The following is a 21237-nucleotide window of genomic DNA, read 5'->3' as shown; positions in this document are numbered from 1 at the left end:
ATGTAGAGTCACGTGCTGCCGGCAAGCTATCCAATGAGAGCACAAGGTCTGTGTACGCAGGGGGAGGCACGTGCAGAGCCGCACGTGTCTGGGAGGGGGAAGGGGCGGGACCCACAGATTGAGGCGGAGGTGGGTCGGCTAGACCCGCTCAGACGGTGAAGGAGCTGGATACCGACCGGGACGGAGCCGACAGACCCAGGTAAGTGGACGCGAGCCTAAGCGCTCTCCTGAAGACGACCCGAAGGGGGTGGGCTTGTCAGACCGCAGATCGGGGTGTTGGGAGGTATTGCATCACCTGGCAGGCGCGACCATAGACTGACCGGCGCAGTGCACCTGATGGTGAGGGATGCGAAAGCTATGGAGCCGGGTGTCTATGGGGGCGGTACTCTAGGGACCTGAGGTGGGTTCTGGTGCGCAGAACAGCCTCTAGCGGGTGCCGTTTTTTTTAGGTCGATAAGCTCCCTTCCCTATGAGGTCTGGGAACAGCCCAGAAATGCAGGCTGAGGGGAAGGTGTAAACTCGGTTATTCACTCTGAACCCATGGGAAGAAAGGCAGTGTAGGGTCAGGAGCTCTGCGTGGGCTAACGGTCTAGATTTTTAATGTGGGTGGAAGAGCAAGGTTTTTTTTTTTTTCTTTCTTGTTTTTGTTGAGAACGGAAAAACAAAAACAACAAAACAAAACAAAAACCGTGTTACTCTGTTTAGAATGCCCCAGTATCCCAGTCCCTTTCCTAATCCTTAGACTCTGATTTCAGACTCCCTCGCTCTGCTTTTCAATTGCAGGTTCTGATCTTTGGTACTACAGAAGCTGCTCTTCAGCACCCCCCCACCCACCACCCACCCCCGCTCCTGGACCTATGGATTCTCCATCTAGCATTTCTTCTTATTCCTCCTCCTCCTCTCTCTCCCCATCATTTTCCACGTCCCCTGTGAACAGTGACTTTAGCTTCCCTTCTGATCATGAGAGAGAGGGCAAGGGCACCGGTGAGCTCAGGCCAGACACTGTGGGTCAGAGAGGAGGTTCCAGGCCGAGTCCAGGCCCTATCCGCTGCAGACATCGACCCAGGGTTTCTAGTAACCAACATACAGCATCTCATCTGGAACAGCAAGGATCTGAAGTCAAAAGATCAAGAGATGGTGAATTGGAGACAAGTCCAAACACGCAGGGAAGTACTACAGAGGGAGACCTGCTCTTTGCTCAAAAGGTAACAGAAAGCAGAGAAGGTAGTGCAGTGTCAAACACCTAATTGGTTGATAAGGACCCTAAGATGATGGTATTGGCTGCCAGATAGATTACAGCAGAAAAACCACTGCTGGTCTCATAGTCTTGTGCTGTTTTTCTACAGTGCAAAGAACTCCAAGGGTTCATACGTCCTCTCACAGACCTACTGAATGGACTAAAAATGGGCCGCTTTGACAGAGGTAATAACCTGATTAATTACATTTCTGGTGGTAGCCCCCTTCTCTGAGTGAAATCTTCCATTTCTCTTTGGACATGGCTATTCCCTGTTTGCATCTGTAACTTAATTTCTTCATGTGAATTCATTTGAACCCCCGTCTCTGTCTCTGCTTTACATCTACCTCAGTCCCCAGCTCCGTTGCTTCTCTCATGCTGCACTGAACCTAGAGCTTTGGGTTCACAGACAAGTTCTGCCACTGAGCTACGTCCCACACCCTCGAATCCCCCTCCCTCTTCCACCCTAGGATTAAGTAGCTTCCAACAGAGTGTGGCCATGGACCGGATCCAGCGTATAGTGGGTGTTTTACAGAAGCCTCAGATGGGGTAAGTCTCCCTCTTTCCTTCTTCCTCTCCTTGAATCTTATTGTATCTTATTAAGAGAGGCTTGTACAATTCTCCCTGTTTCTTTTTTCATAGTTGACTTTTAAATATCCTTTTTTTTTTCACAGAGAGCGTTATCTAGGAACCTTGCTGCAGGTGGAAGGGATGTTAAAGACTTGGTTTCCTAATATAGCTGCCCAGAGATCATCCTCGGGAGGCAGCAGGCATCAGATAAGCAAGGTACGAGCCTAAAAACCAAGAAAGAGATGGGAGAAAAACCAAGGGTGGACTGTGTCTGGAGAATGTTCCCCTTCCAGTTTCCTTCTGTTCTTGTTTCCGTCCCAGGGAAGGGCGTGCCTGACTAACGTTATGCATTACTATAACTTTTAGATTTAGCCTAGATCCCAAGAAATTTTCCCCTTCCCTCCTATGGAAGCTCATCTGCTTTCTGCACAGATAAAGAGGCTTTTAATCTGGCCAAATGACTCACACAGGAAGATGCCTCCATTTTTCTCTGCAGACCCTTTCTGCTTGCCCTTTCCCCCAAACCTTTCCCCTCTCCATCTTTTGACTTCTGTCAATATAACTTTAACCAAACCTTACATAGTAGGTCTGCCTTCCTTTTTCTTTCTTTCTTTCTCTCTCTTTCTTTCTTCCTTTCTTTCTTTCCTTTCTTGTTTGTTTGTTTGAAAACAGGGTTTCCCTGTGTAGTGGCTGACCTGCAACTCGCTCTGTAGACCAGCCTAGCCTTGAACAGAGATCCATCTGCCTCAGCCTCCTGAGTGCTCAGATTAAAGGTGTGCTCCATCATGTACAGCTAAATCAACAGTAGTGTCTAGTGATGTGAAAATGACTGATTGAAAAATTAACAGGATCATGCCTCATAAAGAACTAAACATGGAAAATGAGAACTTTCAACACAGAAATTAAATGTCATTCAATTTCTCTGGCTGGCGGTGTGGTTTATGAGACTGTTTTCTTGCCATAGTCGGCCCTGGGTTTGATTTTTAAAAGTTGCACAGCAATCGTTGTATAAATAATGAGAGCCATAGGACTCTCTTTCTCTTGTCTGTTTCTAGTAGCCTCATACAGTCTGTTACAAAGAGTCTCCTCCAACTTTCTGTTGAATAGAGGGAAGCATTACTTGATTGCTAAAATTTTTTACTTCATCATCACCTGGCAAGAACACACCTGTTGCACAAAACAACGTTTGTTTGCACTGCACAATGAGTTCTCAAGGAAAGCAAAGGTCTGAGCGTCAGTGGCGCTCATCTGTAAGCTTTTTAACTCTTGTTTTCCCTTTCCCCCATTCTCTAGCACTTTTCTAGCCACCACCGTGATTTGGGTGCTTCTTCTCCTGCACCTCTCATAGAGAAGATGGGCCAAACACAGCTGGGACATTTAGTTTTGAAACCAAAGCAGCCTTGGCATCTCACAGGATGGCCGGCTATGAACCTCACCTGGATTCATAACACTCCAATTTGCAACCCTCCCCTCAGCTCCCAAGGCTCCAACTCTGGCCACAGTCCCATGGGCACTGGAGCCAGCATTGGCGTCATCCTTGTCCTCCAGAAAGGAGGACATTCCTTCACCCATTCTGCCCCAGGCACTCCGATCCCACCAACTACACTGTCTCCTGTCATTCCTGGTGATCTGAAGAAACTGTCTGGAGAGGAGCCTCGCTGCCACAGTTTGCCAGTAACACTGCCATCAGACTGGAGTTGCATCCTTTGCCCGACTGTCCTACCTACCACAGACAGAGAGATGACTAAAGGACTCCCAGAGCCACAGGTGATTAGCCATTCTCCAGTTGCTTCTGATCTTCAGCCCTAACTCAGGCTTTGCAACTGTCCCGATTCCCAATTTGTATAAATATATGTTTATGTACATTTTTTTTTTTTTTACTTTTAATGTATTTGTGGTGAGGAAAAATAAATTCTTTCTGATTAAAGACTTTTTTTTTTTTACTTAAACACTTTTCTGACTATTGTAAATTGAAAACTTTGAGCCTAGAGTACCATAAATCTCACCGGCTGAGCTTCCGAAAAGATAGGACAGATGTGTTTGTGAATATGCGCTCTGCAAGGTAGAGTTGGGTTGGGAACACCCTTTGGACACTTACTGGTTCAGAGCTGGTGTTTTGGTTTTTTGTCTGTTCACACTGAAAAACTAGTACCTTTCCCTTCGTGTCTGCCTGTGGAATCTCCCAGCTGGCCAGACAAGCAGGTTCTTCTGCTCTGGCACACTTCTGCTTTGATGGGAGCTGTTGCTGCTTGGGGGTAAATGCATATGTAACCTGCTGCTGCCTCCAGAAGAGGGAAAGCCCAGTCACCAGGGTGCCATTTTTGAAGAGGGCATAGTGCCCTAGAGTTGTTGAGGTCAGGGTAGGAGGACTCAGACTCTGGGCCATATCCCTACAAACAGCTGTGAGTTTTAAATGTATGATGTTAGGTTGCGGAAAGCTACTGACTGAAGCCCATGAATGGATCTCCGCCCTTCTCTGTATTCCTTTCTATTTGTCCTAGTTTCTACCAAAACCATTTCCTCTCTCATCCGGCCTTTCCAGAGCATCAGATAATTCTGTCTTCTTAGTCACTGCTTCTTAGGTGCTCAGCATGCTCCTCAGTGGTCGGCTTTCTCCCATTCCTCAAGCCCAGTGTTCTGCTAAATAAATCACCTCCCTTTATTTTAGAAAATATGACCTCCTTTCTGAGGCAAACCTTTATTTGTATAGGTCAGGCTGGCCTGGAAATCAAGGTGATCCTGGTTCCCCACAAATTACGGTGTGAAACACCACTCTTAGCTCCATTTATGATTTTGTATCTTTTTTTTTTTTTTTTTTTTTTTTAAAGACAGGGTTTCACTGTGTAGCCCTGATTGGCTTAGAACTTGTCACACAGGCCAGGCCTGCCTCTGCCTCTCGAGTGCTGGGATTAAAGGAGCCACCATGCCTAGCCCTTTTTATCTTTTAAGATTTATTTTTATTTTATGTGTATGATTATTTGCCTGTACCATATGCATGGCTGATATCCAAGGAGGCCAGAAGACACTGGATCCCCTGGAACTTAGTTATAGATGTTTGAGGGCCACAATAGAAGCGCAGGAGGCCAAATCCAGGTCCTCTGCAAGACAGAAAGCATCTCTCCAGACCTCTGGATTGCCTTTTATTTGTGGGACTTGTAACTTAATTTGTGACCCATAATAATTACTTCCCCTGTGTCAGCAGTTATTGGCTTGCTGAAAATACTGCTTGAGCCAAAATCTCCCTTCTCCTCTTTGCACACTGGTTCTGCTCCATCTCACCAACACTCAGTACTAGGGACCAAGCTCCAGTTCCCAGGCATGCTGGCAAGTGCTCTACCACAAAGCCTGAAGCCCCAGTATACACCAGAACTCCTCAGAGTGCATTTTCTAGTACCTCCCAGCCACTGCAGCCAACTCTGCAGCCCAGCTCACACTGCGTTCATTCTGTTGCACCTTCCAAAGTAACTAATGAGCCCTCAGAATCAGCACTAACGTATTTATAACATGCCTTCCCCTAATCAATGGTGAAACCCAGGAGCCTTCACAAAGCCTGTGTACCGGAACACTTGACACTTAATGCTACCTTCTGAAACCTTCCTACCTTAGATCTTGTGACTACACACAGTCCCAACTCTCCTCTTACCCAACTGGCAGCAATTTCTAGGTTCCTTAATGGCCCCATTTCCACCTACCAAAGTGTGGGTGTTCTTTGAGGCTGCTGGTTTTTCTCTGTATATATTTAATTATCTTAACTCTGCATCATCTGTCCTAAGAAGGCACACTGTATGCATTTCTGCTGGGGAGTTTATTTGTATATTCGTATATTGCCTATACAAAAACTACTGAAGGGGCCAGCAACATGGCTCAGCAGATAAAAGGTCTTGAAGGCAAGCCTTACTGAGCTGGACATGCAGATTCCACACCGTGGAAGGAGAGAACCAGCTCCCACAAGTTGTCCTCTGACCTCTGCACATGCACATAACTATGCAGGCTCGCACACATGTTGCACACGCCCATACACAGAGAGGCACACACAAAAGTTTTTGTTGGTTTTTAGTTACAGAGGCCTACAGAGACGCTCAGCAGTTAAGAGCACCTATTGCTCTTGCAAAGGACCAAAGTTTAGCTTTCAGCACCCACATGGTGGCTCACAAACCTTTGTAATTCCAGTTGTAGGGTATCTGACCTCATATGGTGCACATACATGCAGGTAAAACACTCGTACATATACAATAAATCCAAATATTTTTAATTAGTTAAAAATTTATTAAAATGTTAGCATTTTGCGGCTGGGGAAGTAGTTCCACACAGTGTTAGCTGTGTATGCACGAAGCCATGGGTACACATGGATGTCATCTCAGTACTTGGGAGATGAGGCAGGAGGATCATAAGTTGACAGAAGGTCATCATCAGCTACATATCTTCCAGACCAGCCTAGACCCTGTTTTAAAAAAACACACGGGGAACATTGAAGACATGGCTAGGCAGTTAAGAGCAGTTGCCATCTCATGATAAGGATTAGAGTGAGGATTCCAGAAACCATTTAGTAAGCCAGGCCAGGGCATCCCACAAGTCCCTATACAGCTCTGAGAAACTTGATGCCCTCTTCTGGGCATGCACAGGAACATGCACTTGTACATATATCTGCACATACATTCACACACATGGGCATGTAAGAACACACACACACATAATTACTTTCTTCTTCTGTTGGTGAAATATGATGCCAACATTTTTCTAGATAACTAGGCTTAAAACTTGGGGCCACTGAAATTGGGTAGAAGGCTCAGAGGTTAATAGTACTGACAGCTCTTACAGAGGACCCAGGTTAGGTTCCCAGCACCCATATGATGGCTTACAACATCTGTAAATCCAGACCCAGTGGATCTGATGCCCTCTTCCTTGACATCAGACATGCATGCAGACAACAGCCCCATATATACATTTATAAAAACTTTTTTTTCAGTTCAGTAAAAAAGAAAATGATAACAAGGGGAGAAGAGTTGGCTTAGCAGTTAAGAGCACTTGTTGCTCTTACAGAGGTCCCAAGTTCAACTCTCAGATCACAACCATCTGTAATTGCAGGCCCAAGGGATTCAGTGTCCTGTTCTGACCTCCAGGCACATACATAGTACACACACATACATGTGGGCAAAATACTCATACACATATAATAATAAAATAAACCTTAAAAATTAAAACAAAATTAATGAAGTACCTTTATATTATATCCCATTAGATTCTTATGACCAATTTTGTGAGACCAACAGAGTAGATGTTAGTGTTATTTTACAAATAAGGAACCAGATTGAGAGTTCATGTCTAACAAGATCTAGATTATAAATATTTGTAGGTCACAGATCCCCATTTTTTTCTACCCACGTCTACCACTATAGCCCAAACTAGCCATACATAATCAACAAATAAACATGATAGCATTCCAATCTTTTATTTAGACAAAAAGTGCAGACTCCTGGTTTGAGTAACTTGTTCAAAGTCATATACCCGATGATGCTTAGAATCTGAATAGAACCTAGAACTCCTTTCTAGCATATTATGCTACTGTCTGTGTAATTCATTTTACACTTATTATATGCTACCCAGCCTAAAATTGTGTCTACATACTGTCCGTAGTGCAAGAGACACTGAAATAGTATCAATAGTGCTTATCAGAGAACAACCATTCAATTAAGTTTGTTGACAAGTACAATGGTGTCTAGCCTCAGTTTGGTACTTTGGATTGGCTTACTACGACTAGTCAGGCTTAAGTTTTGTGTGAGTACCTATTAACTGATAATGATCTGGCTAGACGGCCCAGTGGTTAAAAAAATTAATTGCTCTTGCAGAGGAGCTGGGTTCAGTTCCCAGTACCCACATGGCAGCTCAGAACCACCTATTAACTCCAGTTCCAGGGACCCAACACCTCTCCAATCCTTCTTGAGCTCCTGCACGCACACGGTGCACATACATACATGCAGGCACACGTACATACACATAAAATAAAAACAAATCTTTTAAAGAAATAACAGATGAGGGTGTATCTGTGTGTGTTGTGGGTAGGTTTTCTGTATTCATTACTTCTAAACCCAGGTAAATAACGATACATGGTTATGTGGATATAGCACATAAGATTGTCAAGACAATGTGGAAGAAAGAAACTTGATATTTCTACTAGATCTTACTAGGCAACAAATGGCAAAGTTGAAATAAAAAAAACAACAACAATATTTTGATTTAAAATTCTGCAGGCGTCTCCCATTTGCTTCTTTAGTGATTCTACTTTATTTAGTGTCTTAGGTAGCTGATGCAAAGGGAAATTCGCAGTATGTAATTTCTTTTCTTAACTTTTAGGCAGATGAAGGGAGTGGAGCTGTTTTTCACCCGGTGAGCAGATCTGTCCTTTTTAAATAGAAAATATTCTCAGGACGCTTCCCATTTCCCATCCAGAAAACGAAATCGCTCAGACCTAGTAAAAAGTTAGCAAGATTAGAGCTACGGATCGGGCTGACCTTCTCGCAGACCTTATGACCGCGACTCCTCCATAGGAAGGCAAGGACGCTGTTTCTTTGACTGTCAGGCGAAGGAAGAGTCCAGAGCGCCTGCTCAGAACCGAACCTTTGCAAGGTCAGATTGTAAGCGGTGCTCTGCAGCTGTCTGAGCCCTTGCGCGTAGCTTCCTCCCGCCACAGGATTCCGTAGTTTCCGCTTCCGGTCCGGAGGGTAGCTGAGTCCGAATTCGGGGGCCCCAGGTGGGAGCTCGGGAGATGGGGGTGTGTGGGGGGGGGGGGGGGGGATGTTTCGCTGAGCTACAAAGAGTGTTTGCTGGGAGGGCAGGATTTCGCGGGGCAGCCTGGTGCCTAGAGAAGAACGAAGAGTTCTTTTCAACTTTGGTTTGGTTTTTCTAGAGTGTTTCTGTGTAGCCCTGTATTTAGCCCTGGCTGCCCTGGAACTTGATCCGTAGACCAGTAGACCAGGCTGGCCTCGAACTCAAGAGATATGTCTGCCTCTGCCTCCCAGGTGCTGGGATTAAAGGCGTGCACCATCACCGCCCGGCAATTATCTTTTCGTTTACTTTTTGGTTTAGCCTAGGGTGGAGTTGGGGGGCGACAGTCAGGACAGTTTGTAGGAGTCTGTCCTCTTTCCACCAATATAGATCCAGGGCTGGAACTCAGGTCGTCAGGCTTGGTGGCAAGTGCCTTTACTAGCTAAGCTATATCACCAGCAGTGAAAGGAATGTTGGTAACAATTCGCTTGTACTTTTTCCTTAAAAAAAAAAAAAAAAAAAAAAAAAAGTTATTTATATTTTATATGAGTGTTTTGCTTACATGTATATATGTGCATCACAGAGGCCAGAAGAGGGCGTTGGATTCCCTGGGACTAGATGTGTTGTAAGCCACCCTGTGGGTACTGGGATTCTAACTTGGATCCTCTTAATTACTTAACTACTGAGGCATCTCTCCAGGCCTACTTGTACTTTCTAAGAGATGAAGAATTCCTCCTGCCTGGTCCGATGGTTCCTGAGCTGGTTCTATTTCTAGATTGAATAAAACTAACCATGGTAACATGTGACTCTGTTGAGCTTTGTTCTCTTATATTGAGTCTCTGGTTTCCATGTTCCTTGTCCAGTCTATAGGTCCTGAAGAATGAAAATTTAAATACAAGGCCATGGCTAAACATCTGAAGTTCATTGCCAGGACTGTGATGGTTCAGGAGGGGAACGTGGAAGGTGCCTACAGGACCCTGAACAGGTAAACCGAGTCAGAGTCTTGCCTAGACCAGCCATGGGAAATGTAAGGCTATCCTCCACCTAGCCTACCCCACCTCATCAACGGTCCTCACACGGTGCCAGCTCTGGACACTTCTTATCCCTTCAATTACCCTGAAAATGAAGTTTTCCAATTCCTACTCGATGGCACTTATCCAACAAGCAGCCATCATCCCTTGATGATGAACCTGAGTTCTAGCTAAGGTTTTGGGGAGAGCCTGTAAGTCTATGTCTACCTGTGCACACAATAGTCTCAGCACCTGGGAGGTGGAGGCAGGAAGAATTCGAGAATAATGTAGACAATGTTGACTAGACTCAGTCTCAGATGACCCCTCCCCATGTCAAAAAAAAAAAAAAAAAAAAAAAGCTGGAAGGGAAATGAGAAACAAGCAGAGACATAGTGCATGAGAAACAGCTGAGCAAGTTTCTGCGGAATAAGGCTACTAGAGAAGATTAATTTCTTTGTGATTTTGTTCATCTCATACAGTTCAGGATAGCCTAGAATGGGCAGTGTAGCAAGGATAACCTTGACTCCTGATCTTCCTGCCTTCATCTCCCAAAAGCTGAGGCTGATTGTATGTTCATTATTGTTTACGTGCCTGGCTGGAAAAGATGAATTCTAATTGGGCTCTTGAAGAAATAAGTAATGGATGAGAAGGCATTTCAGGTTCCAAAGAGAGGTATTGCATATAAAGAAATAGACAGTTGGGGCTGGAGAGATGGCTCAGTGGTAAGGAGTGCCTGCTGTTCTTTCAAAGGACCAAAGTTTGGTCCCCAGTACCAACAACTGACATCAGGGATCCAATACACTCTTCTGCCTGCCCTCTGCAGGTACTCACCCATGTGACATAAACAAACATATACCTACACCTTTAAACAATGACATAGCTGCAGAGGAGGGGCTCTATGGGAAGGCATCTGAACACTAGACTATGGGATAGAGATAGTCCTGCTGATACTGTACTATTCTAGTTCTTCTAGGCTTCCCTAGTCTGGCACGACTCATGTAACATTTTTATTTCATTTTTAATGATGTGTATGCATGTGTATGTGCATATGCGTGCAGGTGCCAGAAGCTGGAAGCATTGGCCCTCTGGGAGCTGGAGTTCTGGAAGTTGTGAGCCACTGACGTAGGTTCTGGAAGAAGAGTGCACTTGTAGCCAGTGAGCCATCTTTCCAGCTCTTGCTTTGTTTTGTTTTGCTTGTTTGTTTGTTTGAGAGGGATCTCACTGTGTAGCCATGGCTGGTCTGGAACTGCTGTGCAGACCAGGTTGGCCTAGAGCTTACAGAGACCTGCCCACTTTCTTTCTGAATTGCATACAAAGAAATAGACACTCACTTCCTTTGCCCATTTTTCCATATGTAATGGAATGCATTCCTTGTTTTTACTTTCAGGACTAAAAAGCAAAGCGTAAGAAATAAAATACTTCTCATCCCCTCTTTGGATGAGGTGGTCATCTATTCTTTGAAGCCAGGTCACAGTCTTATTTAATTGTTACTAGAAGATTTATTTACTTATTTACTTACTTATTTAATGAGTGCTTTGTTGCATTTATGCCTGCAGGCCAGGAGAGGGCATCAGATGCCCCTATAGATGGTCATGAGCCACCGTGTGGTTGCTGGGAATTGAACTCGGGACCTCTAGAAGAGCAGCCAGTGTGCTCTTAATGGCTGAGCCATCTCATGTCTATCACCTTGCTCTCTGGCATAGTCTCAGGACAAACCCAGAGGGGCCAGATAGGACTCCTCTTGGGGCCTCCTTGTCCCAGGACCTTGGCAAAATGTGGGCACACTGCCTTGGCTGGGAATGGAACCCAGGTTGAGCAGTTGTGCTCACCGCTATACCAACACTGCTTGTTTTTGATTTTAAAGATTTATTTTATTGTTCTTTAATTCCAGAACTTGATCTCTGTGAATTCACGGTCCGCTTGGTGTAGACAGTGAGATCTAGGTTAATCAGGGCTATGTCTCAAAAACCAAAACAAACAAATAAAATATTTTATTTTTACTTATGTGAATGTCTGTGGGTGCCCTGTGTATTCGCATATCCCTGAGGAGGGTATAGAATCCCCTGGAATTAGGCTGTCCTCTTGGGCTGGGGTTGTAGCTCAGATGGCAGTGCGTGGCTAGCTTGTCTGAGGCTTTGGGTCTCTCCCCTAGTACTCTATAAACTGTGTATGGTGGCACGCCCTTACAGTTCCAGCAGGTAGGAGGTGCTGATGGGAGGGTCTGAAGCTCAAGTTGTCCTTGACTGTATTGCAAATTTGAGGCTGCTCTCTAGAGGACCAAGGTTCAGTGCTCAGTGCCCACTCCACTTCAGGGCATCTGGCACCATCTCCTGGTTCTCCACAGGACCAGGCACATACTGTGTACACAGATATGCATGTAGGCAAACACATAAAATAATAAAAATCTAAAAGGTAGATACTGTGAGGCTATTTTCTACCACCTGACCTGGTATTATTTCAGATCTTGTTCCAAGGAAAATTTTCTTTTTTAGTTTTTTGGTTTTTTTTTTTTTTTAATTAATTAATTTAATTTTTGTGACAGAGTCTTATGTAGCCCAGTCTGGCCTCAAATTTACCATGTAGCTAATAACCTTAAGCTCCTAATGCACTTGCCCCCGTCTCCTGAGTCAGGGTTAAAGGCCTACATGCACACACGCACCCGTACACATGCGCAAATACACCCCATTCTCTACAGCTCTGGGGATAGAACCCAGGTCTCTGTACATGCCAGAGAAGCACTCTACCAATCAATTATAAGCTAAATGCCCAGCATAAAAAATTTTATTTTCTTTAAAAAATAAGTAAGTACAAAGCAGTTGGGGATGGTGACTTACACTCGCAGCCCAGTCCTGTAGGGGCTGAGACAGGAGGATCGCAAGCTTGGATTATACAGACCCTGTCTCAAAAAATGAGGACTTAGAGTACTTGTTTCTTGGTTATTAAAACACCAAAGAAATTATAAGATTTTTTCTTTTTCTGAGAGGAGGACCCAATTTATATTACCTAAAAACAGCAGATTGGATCTGAAGATATAGCTTACTTGGTAGAAAGACCAGCAGCACCGTAGAAAATGACAAACGGCGCCTTTTGCCTATAACTCTGGCACTCAGAGTTGGAAACAGGAAGATCAAGTTGTCCTTATAGCAAGCCGAGGCCAGCCTGGGCTATGTAAGACTACTAGAGAGAAAAAATCCTTGAAACAAGGAAGACTTCAGTTGAGCAGAAGAGATGTTTATAAGAATAACTGAAGAAATTCATGCCTCTGGACTCTGAACCTGAGCTGTAAGCTCCTTGGGACTTCCTTATGAACTTGAAACCATGGCTTGGAAAACAGCACAGGGAATGTATTGGCAGTTTAAAGTCACTTCAGAAAGCTGCATTTTAAAAATAGTAGACTGGTCAGGGTGGCACATGTTTGTAATTCCAGCCAGCACAAGAAAGCTGAGGCAGGAGAATCAGGAATTCAAGGTTATCTTTGACTACATATTAAGTAAGTAGGAGGCCGGCCTGAGATATTTAAGACCCTGTCTCAAAAACAAATAGAAAGCTACATTTTTAGTATAAGAATATAATTTGCAAAGAAGGAAGCTGTATTTCTATTTGTTTTTAAAAGCTGTGGGGTGTTACGGAAATGTCTTATAAGTTGTACTTTATCCTGGCTGGAGGAGGGAAGTAATCAATCTGTTACCCTTAGGGTGCTTTTCTAGGGAAGAACTTGTAAGCTTGTGTAAGTGAGCAGAGCCTTCATCCTCCTTGCCAGATGCAGCCTTTCCTGACTTAGCTTCTCTTACGTCCTTTTCTCGATGTTCTCTAACAGCTTCCCCTTGGGTCACCTTTTCTACATCCCTGTATCACCCCAGTCTTCTCTTTCTTAGCTTTCGGATGCTTGTGGTTTAAAAATAAGCCTCTCTGTTCTGTGATCTGATTACATTAGCGTTGCAAGTGAGAGGGGACGTGGTTACACCTTTATGGAGTTTGGAGCACAGAGGGAACCTTACAAAGGAAAGGGCCTATGTCTGTCTGCCCTGGGAGACTGCCACAAGTGCCTGTTATATAACCAGGGGCCTTCATTGGAGCCCTGAAGTGAGGATGTGGAGAGTGGGGGTTGCTAGAAGCCTTGTGTGATTGGCTGGCCCCCAAACTAGGAAAGACAAGAACACTGGAAGCATGCCCAGTTGACCCCTTTTACTCCTGATAGGCCAGCTTCTGGGTTCATTGAGTCCTGTGTACACAGTGGCTGACACAGACATGTGAATCTGCCACCCCCAGGTTCCCCTTCTAAGCAGCTCGGCTCCTTTTACATAATCAGTTGAATTTTACTAAAACTGGCAGCTGGTTTCTCCTTCATGTAAGGTTGCCAGGCACCAGAACTCCAAGCTGATCTGTTTACACTAAGCTCTCATCTGCTAGTCCTTGAACTACCTTTGCAGACCGAGGTGACACTAGTAACACCTTCCCAGAGTGCCGCCATAGAGCTCCATCTGTAGTTACCCCACCCCCACCCCTGCACTGGGAAGTAGACTCTGGGCCTTGACTATAACTCAGGCAAACACTTTACCCCGCAGCTACACCCCCAGCCCTTTAGCTAGTACTTCTTGAGTTCTTTTGGGTTGGTTTATTTGGTCGGTTTTAGGTTTTTTTTGTTTTTTTTTTTTTTTTTTTTTGAAACAGGGTCTCATGTATCCTAGGCTGGCCATGTGTGACTCTTGAACTCATGCCTTCCCACTTGCCGGCACTACAGGTGTGCACCACACTACAGGCATGCACCACCACTGGGTTAAGAGGCTCTGGGGATCAAACCAGGTAACAACTGAGTTACATCCCCAGCCGTGTGTGTGTGTGTGTGTGTGTGTGTGTGTGTACGTGTGTATTCATGTGAGTATTCAGGCACATGTGTTGGAGGCCACTTCCTCAGGCACCATCTACCTTTTTTTGTTGCGTATTTGTTACCCGGTCTGTCTCAGTAAGCTAGGCTGGCTGGTAAGCTCTGCCTCCCCAGGATGACAAGTGAGGGCCTTTTTACATGGATTCTGGGACTGGAACTCAGATCCTGTGTCAACTCAACCATCTTCACAAACTAGTCTGTGCTTTTATTTATTTATTTTATTTTATTTTTTATTTTTTTTATTTTTGTTCAGTTGTTTGAGACAGGGTCTCACTGTGTAGTCCTGGCTAGCCTGGAACTCACTGTGTAAATCAGTATGGCCTCAAACTCAGAGATCTACCTGTCTTTGCCTCCCAAGTGCTGGGATTAAAGGTTGCTCCATCCTGCTTACCAATGCTCTTGGTTTCATCTCCAGCACTAAATAAAAAAGAAATGCTTAGGTGTTAAGACGATGCCCCATCTTCTTGGCATGTGTTTTCTTCCCCTAGATGAGAAGCTCCACCCAGCTCTTCCCATGTCTAAGTTTGTCTAGCTTGGCCCAATCTTTGGGTGCTCTCCAGGCCAATGAGATCCTTACAAAGTAAGGAGGATGGGCCTGAGGAATAAGTATCTACACACTCAGTACACACAGTCATATGATCATGTGACACATGGGGATGGCGAGCGAGGCTGTTGCAGTGCTCTCCTTTGTGTTCCCACTAGGGAGGGCCCGTGTTTAGGGAGCTCCACAATCGCTCAGACATCAGTTGTATCCATTGTTTTTTCTCTAAGGTTTCATACTTGTGAGGCACATACTTTACCACTGAGTTATAGTTATTTTATTTAGGTATTTTGTTGTTGTTGTTGTTTAAAGCAGGATCTAAATTACCAGGGCTGATCTGAAATTAGATCCTCTCACATCAGCCTCCCAAGGGCTGGGCTGACAGACGTGTACACCACCATACCAGTTTTCAAATACAAAGAGGAAGGAGCTACATTTTTCACTAAGAATCAACTAGGAATCACTCCATTGAGTTTTGTTTTGCTTTAATTACAAATGGTTTGCCTCAGTTGTGGTTGTCGTTTGGTTTTGTGGTGTCCACCTGCCTCTGCTTCCTGAGTCCTGGGATCAAAGGCGTGCATCACCACACGCCGAGCTTCACGTGTGCTCCCTTGATTAGAAAGCGCTGCATAGGGAGCCTCTTTCCCTCTGAAGCTGTCATATGCCTCAGGTGTGTCCTGGGCGTCGCGTCGAAAGTGAGGGTATAACTCTTTGACTGTAAGCTCCCCGGGAGTAAGAACTATGGCTGCTTTTTACATTTACCTCACGGGGTCTTACTAGAAAGCTGGGTTGTTACCTCTTCCCACTGTAATTTTTGAACCCAAGTTATTTTTGCCCTTGGCTTCCCATGGGCTATGAAACTGGTAAGGAGCAGTGATGACCCACAGCATCTGACTTTACTACCTGCCTTTATTCAGAATTCTCACCACCGACGGGCTCACTGAAGTCATAAAGCGACGACGGTACTACGAGAAGCCTTGCCGCCGCCGCCAGCGGGAGAGCTATGAAACATGCCGGAGGATCTACAACATGGAAATGGCTCGAAAGATTAACTTCCTGATGCGAAAGAACCGTGCAGACCCGTGGCTGGGCTGCTAAGGCTTGGGGATAGAAGTCCACATTAGTTCTGTGACCAACTCTTTCTTTATCCAACCAATTTCTGTTACTTTTCCCTACAATAAATTCAATCACAGGTGAACAAGAAGGCTTGGACATACAGAAGCTATCTTATTGGCCCACAGCAGATCCTTTCTTTGATTTAAAGGCAAAAAAAAAAAAAAAAAAGGAATAGGAGCAGTAATATTTGTTGCCAGCCTAGGAGAGGGGCCAATCAGAAGATACATGTAATGATACCGTTTCTGTTTATAAAGATTTGGAAAAATTCTAGAAACCATGGTGTCATAAAAAAGGGAAGGAAGGGAGGGATGTAGGGAGGGAAAATTAGGACTGGAGAGATGACTCAGCAGCTAAGGGTGCTGGCTGCTCTTTTGCAGAGGACTTTGGTTGGGTTCCAACACCTACTGGGTGACTGACTCATGAAGTCTGAAACTCAAGTACAGGTGGTCTGTCTCCACCTTCTGGCCTCTCTGGGCCTTCATGCATACAGTACACATATACCCTTGTGGCTCACAACTGTCTGTGACTCAAACTCCAAGGGAATTTCTTTTCTGCCCCCATAGGCACCATATACACCTGTGATGCACAGACATCCATGCTAGGCAAACACTGAATTAAGTGAGTGGACTTAATACTACTGAGCTGTACACTTGGCTAAATTGCTATGTTTTGTTACTAATGGTTTTGGTGGCTTTTTCTTGTTTTTGAGACAGAGTCTCACTCTGTAGACCAGACTGGCCTCAAACTCACAGAGAGCCACCTGCCTTTGTTTCCTGGGTGCTTGGATTAAAGGTGTGTACCATTATGCCCAGGTAAATTGCTGTGTTTTTAGAATTTTAAAAGCCCCCTTTCTGAGTTTCAAGGAAAGTTTCCAACTGTTAAAAAAAAAAACTGTATTTTTTACCCAATTTTTATAAATCCCAAAGCAACTCTTGTTGGAAATGCAAATGTTATTCTTTACTGAACTGCTTTTCTCTACCCTTTGATTAAAGTATGTATGTGTTTTTAATATATTCTCCTAAAATACCTAACTACTGAACTAGGCTCCAAAAGAATCCCAGAACAGACCTTACGATGTTAATTCCTGTTTCCTTGAATCTTCATGAAGCTGGGGCAGGAGGGCAGAACACAAGTGCTCTGGATGGATGATAAAGCAGTAAATGAATCATAAGAAAGAGGAAACGGGTGTGCATAGAGGAAAGACGGGCTCAGGGCTCAGTGAGACTTAGACCATCAGCACAGCAGCAGTGCCGTCCATGTCAGGGCCCCTGCTTTAGGTCTAGTCCAACAAGCTGTTAATAGGCCTGTGCATAATTGTAATTACTTGAGGTTCAGCTGAAGCTGAACCTTTGTCCTGTATGTACTCAGCTTCTAGTTGAAGATGCCCAGTGTTGGCACCTTCCCTTAGCAAGCATTGTGAACCCAGTGAGGAAGCCTGCTGTTCTTTCTCTGCTGCCGTCTGCTTCCTCCTTTCTTGGTTTCTGTGCAGCAGCACCTCCAGTATTTGGGGAGCTGGCACCAGGATCTGCAGAAGACTCAGAAGAGGCAGGAAGGCTAGCCACCCATCTCAGGATGCTATCCTATCCTCTGAGCATGGAGTTAAGGGACAGAACTTAGGGCTAGTGGATAAACAGCGCCCCCTTCTGGTGCAACACACTGATTTCTAGCCTTCACTTTTATTTTTATTCATTTTTGATTTAGGGACTTAACTCAGGCTGGCCTTGAACTTGCAGTCTACCTGCCTTATCCTCTCCAGTCGAGGTTACAGGCTTGTTCCTTTTCTAATGGCTAATGCCTTTGAGCCCTCTTGCGAGTTTATTTACCGTTCCGCCATTGAAGACACATTTAAGTCCTTAGGCTGGGGTCCTTATTGCTGCCAAGTTGGCAAAGTCTTTCTTTGGGTACCTGACTTGTAGACGTTGCCTCCCACTCTGTGGGTCCTCTTTTTATTCTGGTGATAGGCTCCTTTGATGTTTGCTGTGACAGGACTTTGGTTGGCTTGCAACTGGCCATCCTCCTGTCTCTGCCTCCCAAGGACTAAGATTACTGTCAACTGCCACCATGCCCAGACAAATGGCAGGTTTTCCATGTCCAGTTTGCTTTTTTGCCCTTGTTTTTAGTGTCACATCTAAGAATCCATGGCCAAATACAGTGTCATGAGGACAAACCCTGTTTTCTTCTAAGAGTTTTTGTTTTGTTTTTTCAAGACAGGGTTTCTGTGTGGCCCTGGCTGTCTTGGAACTCACTCTGTAGACCAGGCTGGCCTTGAATTCAGAGATTTGCCTGCCTCTGTCTCTAAATGCTGGAATTGAAGACATGCACCACCACTACCAGCCCCAAACTAACTTTTACAAATTAAATTTATTTATGTAATCTGCATGTCTACACACATGCCACAGTCACCCGAGGACGTCCAAGGACAGCCTTTGGGAATCGGTTCTCTCATTCCACCTTGTGAGTCCTGAGGATCAGACTCCGGCTGCCAGAATTGGTGGCAAGCACCTTTACCCACTGAGCCATCCTAACAGCCCCAACAGAAACTAGAAGATATCTTCTTGGTGGTAGACTCATTAGGAAGTGCAGTTGTTTTCTAATAAGATGGAAATTAGAATTTCCCAATAGCATGAGAGTTTTGTTTATCTGTGGGTTTTTTGTAATATAAAAGTTAATTGACTGACTTTAAGAGGGAGATTTTTGTTGTATTACTCAGGCTGGCCTAGACTCCCGGAGTCGAGTAATATTTCTGCCTCTGCCTCCTGTGTAGTAGATCCCAGCCCTTACTGAAGACATGGGCACCATGCCCAAACAAAAGCTAGGTTCAATCATTTGAAAAGTACAAACTAAAAACCACTTTCCCTGCTAGGGTAGCATGACAGAACCCAATAAAGCCTGCCTTTTGAGTGACAAGCTGGGGGAGCATGAATATGTCACACAGCTCACAGTTTCCTGTCTGCAGCACCTAGTATCAGCATCCTGGAATTCTCGGGACAGCAGGAAATGCTCCTGGTCCATTGAGGTCCACTTTTTTGATGGAGTAACTTCATTTGAGAACACTGGTCATAGTGGGTTGGGTTTCTTGCAGACAATTTCCTTTTTTTTTTTTTTTTTTCTTTAAATCCAGCACAACCCCAAGAAAGCTGCTTGTTGTTTGGGGTCACATTTTTGTCTTAACACCTGTGCAGGTGTTCACCCAGACCTGCATGTGAATGAAGCCAAAGAGGTTTTTGTGGTGCCCTATGGCTCAAGAGCTCAGCATTGGAGGCTGCTGTCTTCAGTACAGTTTTTAGACAAATAACACCTGTTCTCGGAGATTTTTCAATCTCAGTTTTCACAATAATCTCCTGACAAAAAAGGTCCTTGATAATAGTGCTGGAAATAGCCGGGCGGTGGTGGCGCACGCCTTGAATCCCAGCACTCGGGAGGCAGAGGCAGGCAGATTTCTGAGTTCAAGGCAAGCCTGGTCTACAGAGTTAGTTCCAGGACAGCCAGGGCTACACAGAGAAACCCTGTCTCAAAAAAACAAAACAAAACAAAAAAAAAAGTGCTGGAAATTTCTCAAGAATAAAATTGATTCCCTGCCCCTTAAGTGTGTTCTGATTAATGTACCCCAGATTTGCAGTTAAAACAGGCATCCTTTGCTAGGATTAAAAGCTGACATGCCCTGCAGTTTTCAGTGCTTTCTAACAATCTGGATTCAGTTTTCTATGGGAAATGTTTTTAGAGGAACCGATTTTATTTTCAGTATTTAATCAGGTGAATTTAAAATAAGTGTTAGGGGCTGGAGAGATGGCTCAGTGGTTAAGAGCACTGACTGCACTTCCAGAGGTCCTGAGTTCAAATCCCAGCAACCACATGGTGGCTCACAACCATCTGTAATGAGATCTGATGCCCTCTTCTGGTGTGTCTGAAGACAGCTACAGCGTACTCATAATAAATAAATAAATAAATAAATAAATAAATAAATAAATAAAAATAAAATAAGTGTTAGTCTCCCACTGGTTGTGATTCCTCTAATTTTTTTCTGAATTGTTTAATTAGGAAGTGACAAAAAGAATCAGGCATGGTGGCACAGACACACAAATACACTACACACACATTTAGTCCTAACTATTCATGATGGCTTACACACACACACACACACACACACAGTCCTAACTACTCAAGCTAAAGAATGAAGATTACCTGAGTCCAGGAATTCAAAGACTATCTGGAGAAAACACCATCTCCAATAGAAGAGAGGGGAAAATAGGAATCTTTTCTTCAAAGGGGTAACACGAAGAGCAAATGAGATATAGATGTTCTGATAGGGACAGATGTGAATGGGTGGAAGAGTACAGAATAAACTCGTGTACATCAGATGGTTGATGTCATTGTAGTACTGACTTCAGACACACGGTCTGAAGCATGCTAGGCAAGGACTGTTCTACTGAGCTGGATCCCAAGGTCTGCTTTAAATTTTTTTTTTTTAAATTAGTTTTTGTGTACATGTGGAGTCCTAAAAAAAACAAACAAACAAACAAACAAAAACAAAAACAAAAAAAACAAAACAAAAAAAAACTCCGAGGAGTCAATTTTCTCCTGCCACCTTAGGGGATCCTGGAATCAAACCGGGCCATTGTAAGACACTTCTACCTACACAGCAGGCCCTCACTGGAGTGTTGAAAAGACTGCCACAACTGTTCAAACTAGAAGGGACAGCCTGAGAGCTTGGTTTGGTGGTTCCGGCCTGTAATCTCAGCATTTAAGAAATGGACGTGAGAATATCAGGAGTTCAAGGTCATCTGCATAGTGAGTTTGAGGCGAGCCTGGGCTACGTGAGACCCTGTCTCAAACGAAACAAATAATACCGTCAGGAAAATGAATATTCATGAGCACAAAAATAAAGTTGGGCATGGTGGCATATGCTGTAGAACACCAGAAATACTTCCTCTTGCCTAACTGTATTTGATGCCCCTTATCTAACCTCTATCCACTCCCCCCGACCTTTTCCAGAGAAATTGCCATTCTTTTTGGTTTTTGTTTTGTTTTTTGTTTTTTCGAGACAGGGTTTCTGTATAGCCCTGGCTGTCCTGGAACTCACTTTGTAGACCAGGCTGGCCTCCAACTCAGAAATCCGCCT

At 44.4% G+C, this 21237-nt stretch overlaps 2 protein-coding genes and 1 long non-coding RNA gene across 4 annotated transcripts; 2 read left to right on the top strand and 1 right to left on the bottom strand.

Annotated features, from left to right (window-relative positions):
• The first annotated feature begins 70 nt into the window (after window positions 1–70).
• On the top strand, window positions 71–3731 carry Ciart (circadian associated repressor of transcription). Its single transcript, XM_034499418.2, has 6 exons — window positions 71–199; window positions 784–1205; window positions 1347–1422; window positions 1705–1783; window positions 1909–2020; window positions 3098–3731. Exons 2-6 carry the CDS (start codon window positions 858–860, stop codon window positions 3611–3613), a joined length of 1131 nt encoding a protein of 376 aa, XP_034355309.1. The 5' UTR covers window positions 71–199; window positions 784–857; the 3' UTR covers window positions 3614–3731.
• A 2318-nt stretch (window positions 3732–6049) lies between these two features.
• LOC143442061 (uncharacterized) lies at window positions 6050–8471 on the bottom strand. Its single transcript, XR_013109960.1, has 2 exons — window positions 8314–8471; window positions 6050–6245 (listed from the first exon to the last, which is right to left on the bottom strand). It is a non-coding gene; the product is annotated as an uncharacterized LOC143442061 (long non-coding RNA).
• Mrps21 (mitochondrial ribosomal protein S21) lies at window positions 8422–16206 on the top strand. Of its 2 annotated transcripts, XM_076932941.1 has the most exons (4): window positions 8422–8552; window positions 9430–9551; window positions 14248–14379; window positions 15920–16206. In XM_076932941.1, the coding sequence occupies exons 2-4, from the start codon at window positions 9469–9471 to the stop codon at window positions 16098–16100; spliced, it is 396 nt and encodes a 131-aa protein (XP_076789056.1). In that variant the 5' UTR covers window positions 8422–8552; window positions 9430–9468; the 3' UTR covers window positions 16101–16206. The 2 variants fall into 2 exon arrangements, with proteins under 2 accessions (XP_076789056.1, XP_034356980.1); XM_034501089.2 differs by lacking the exon at window positions 14248–14379.
• Window positions 16207–21237: the final 5031 nt, after the last annotated feature.

The sequence above is a fragment of the Arvicanthis niloticus genome, chromosome 4 (assembly GCF_011762505.2).
Source record: "Arvicanthis niloticus isolate mArvNil1 chromosome 4, mArvNil1.pat.X, whole genome shotgun sequence".
Classification (NCBI taxonomy): Eukaryota; Metazoa; Chordata; class Mammalia; order Rodentia; family Muridae; genus Arvicanthis; species Arvicanthis niloticus.
Note: the sequence above shows the minus strand (reverse complement) of the source record. Positions and strands in the feature narration are given on the sequence as shown.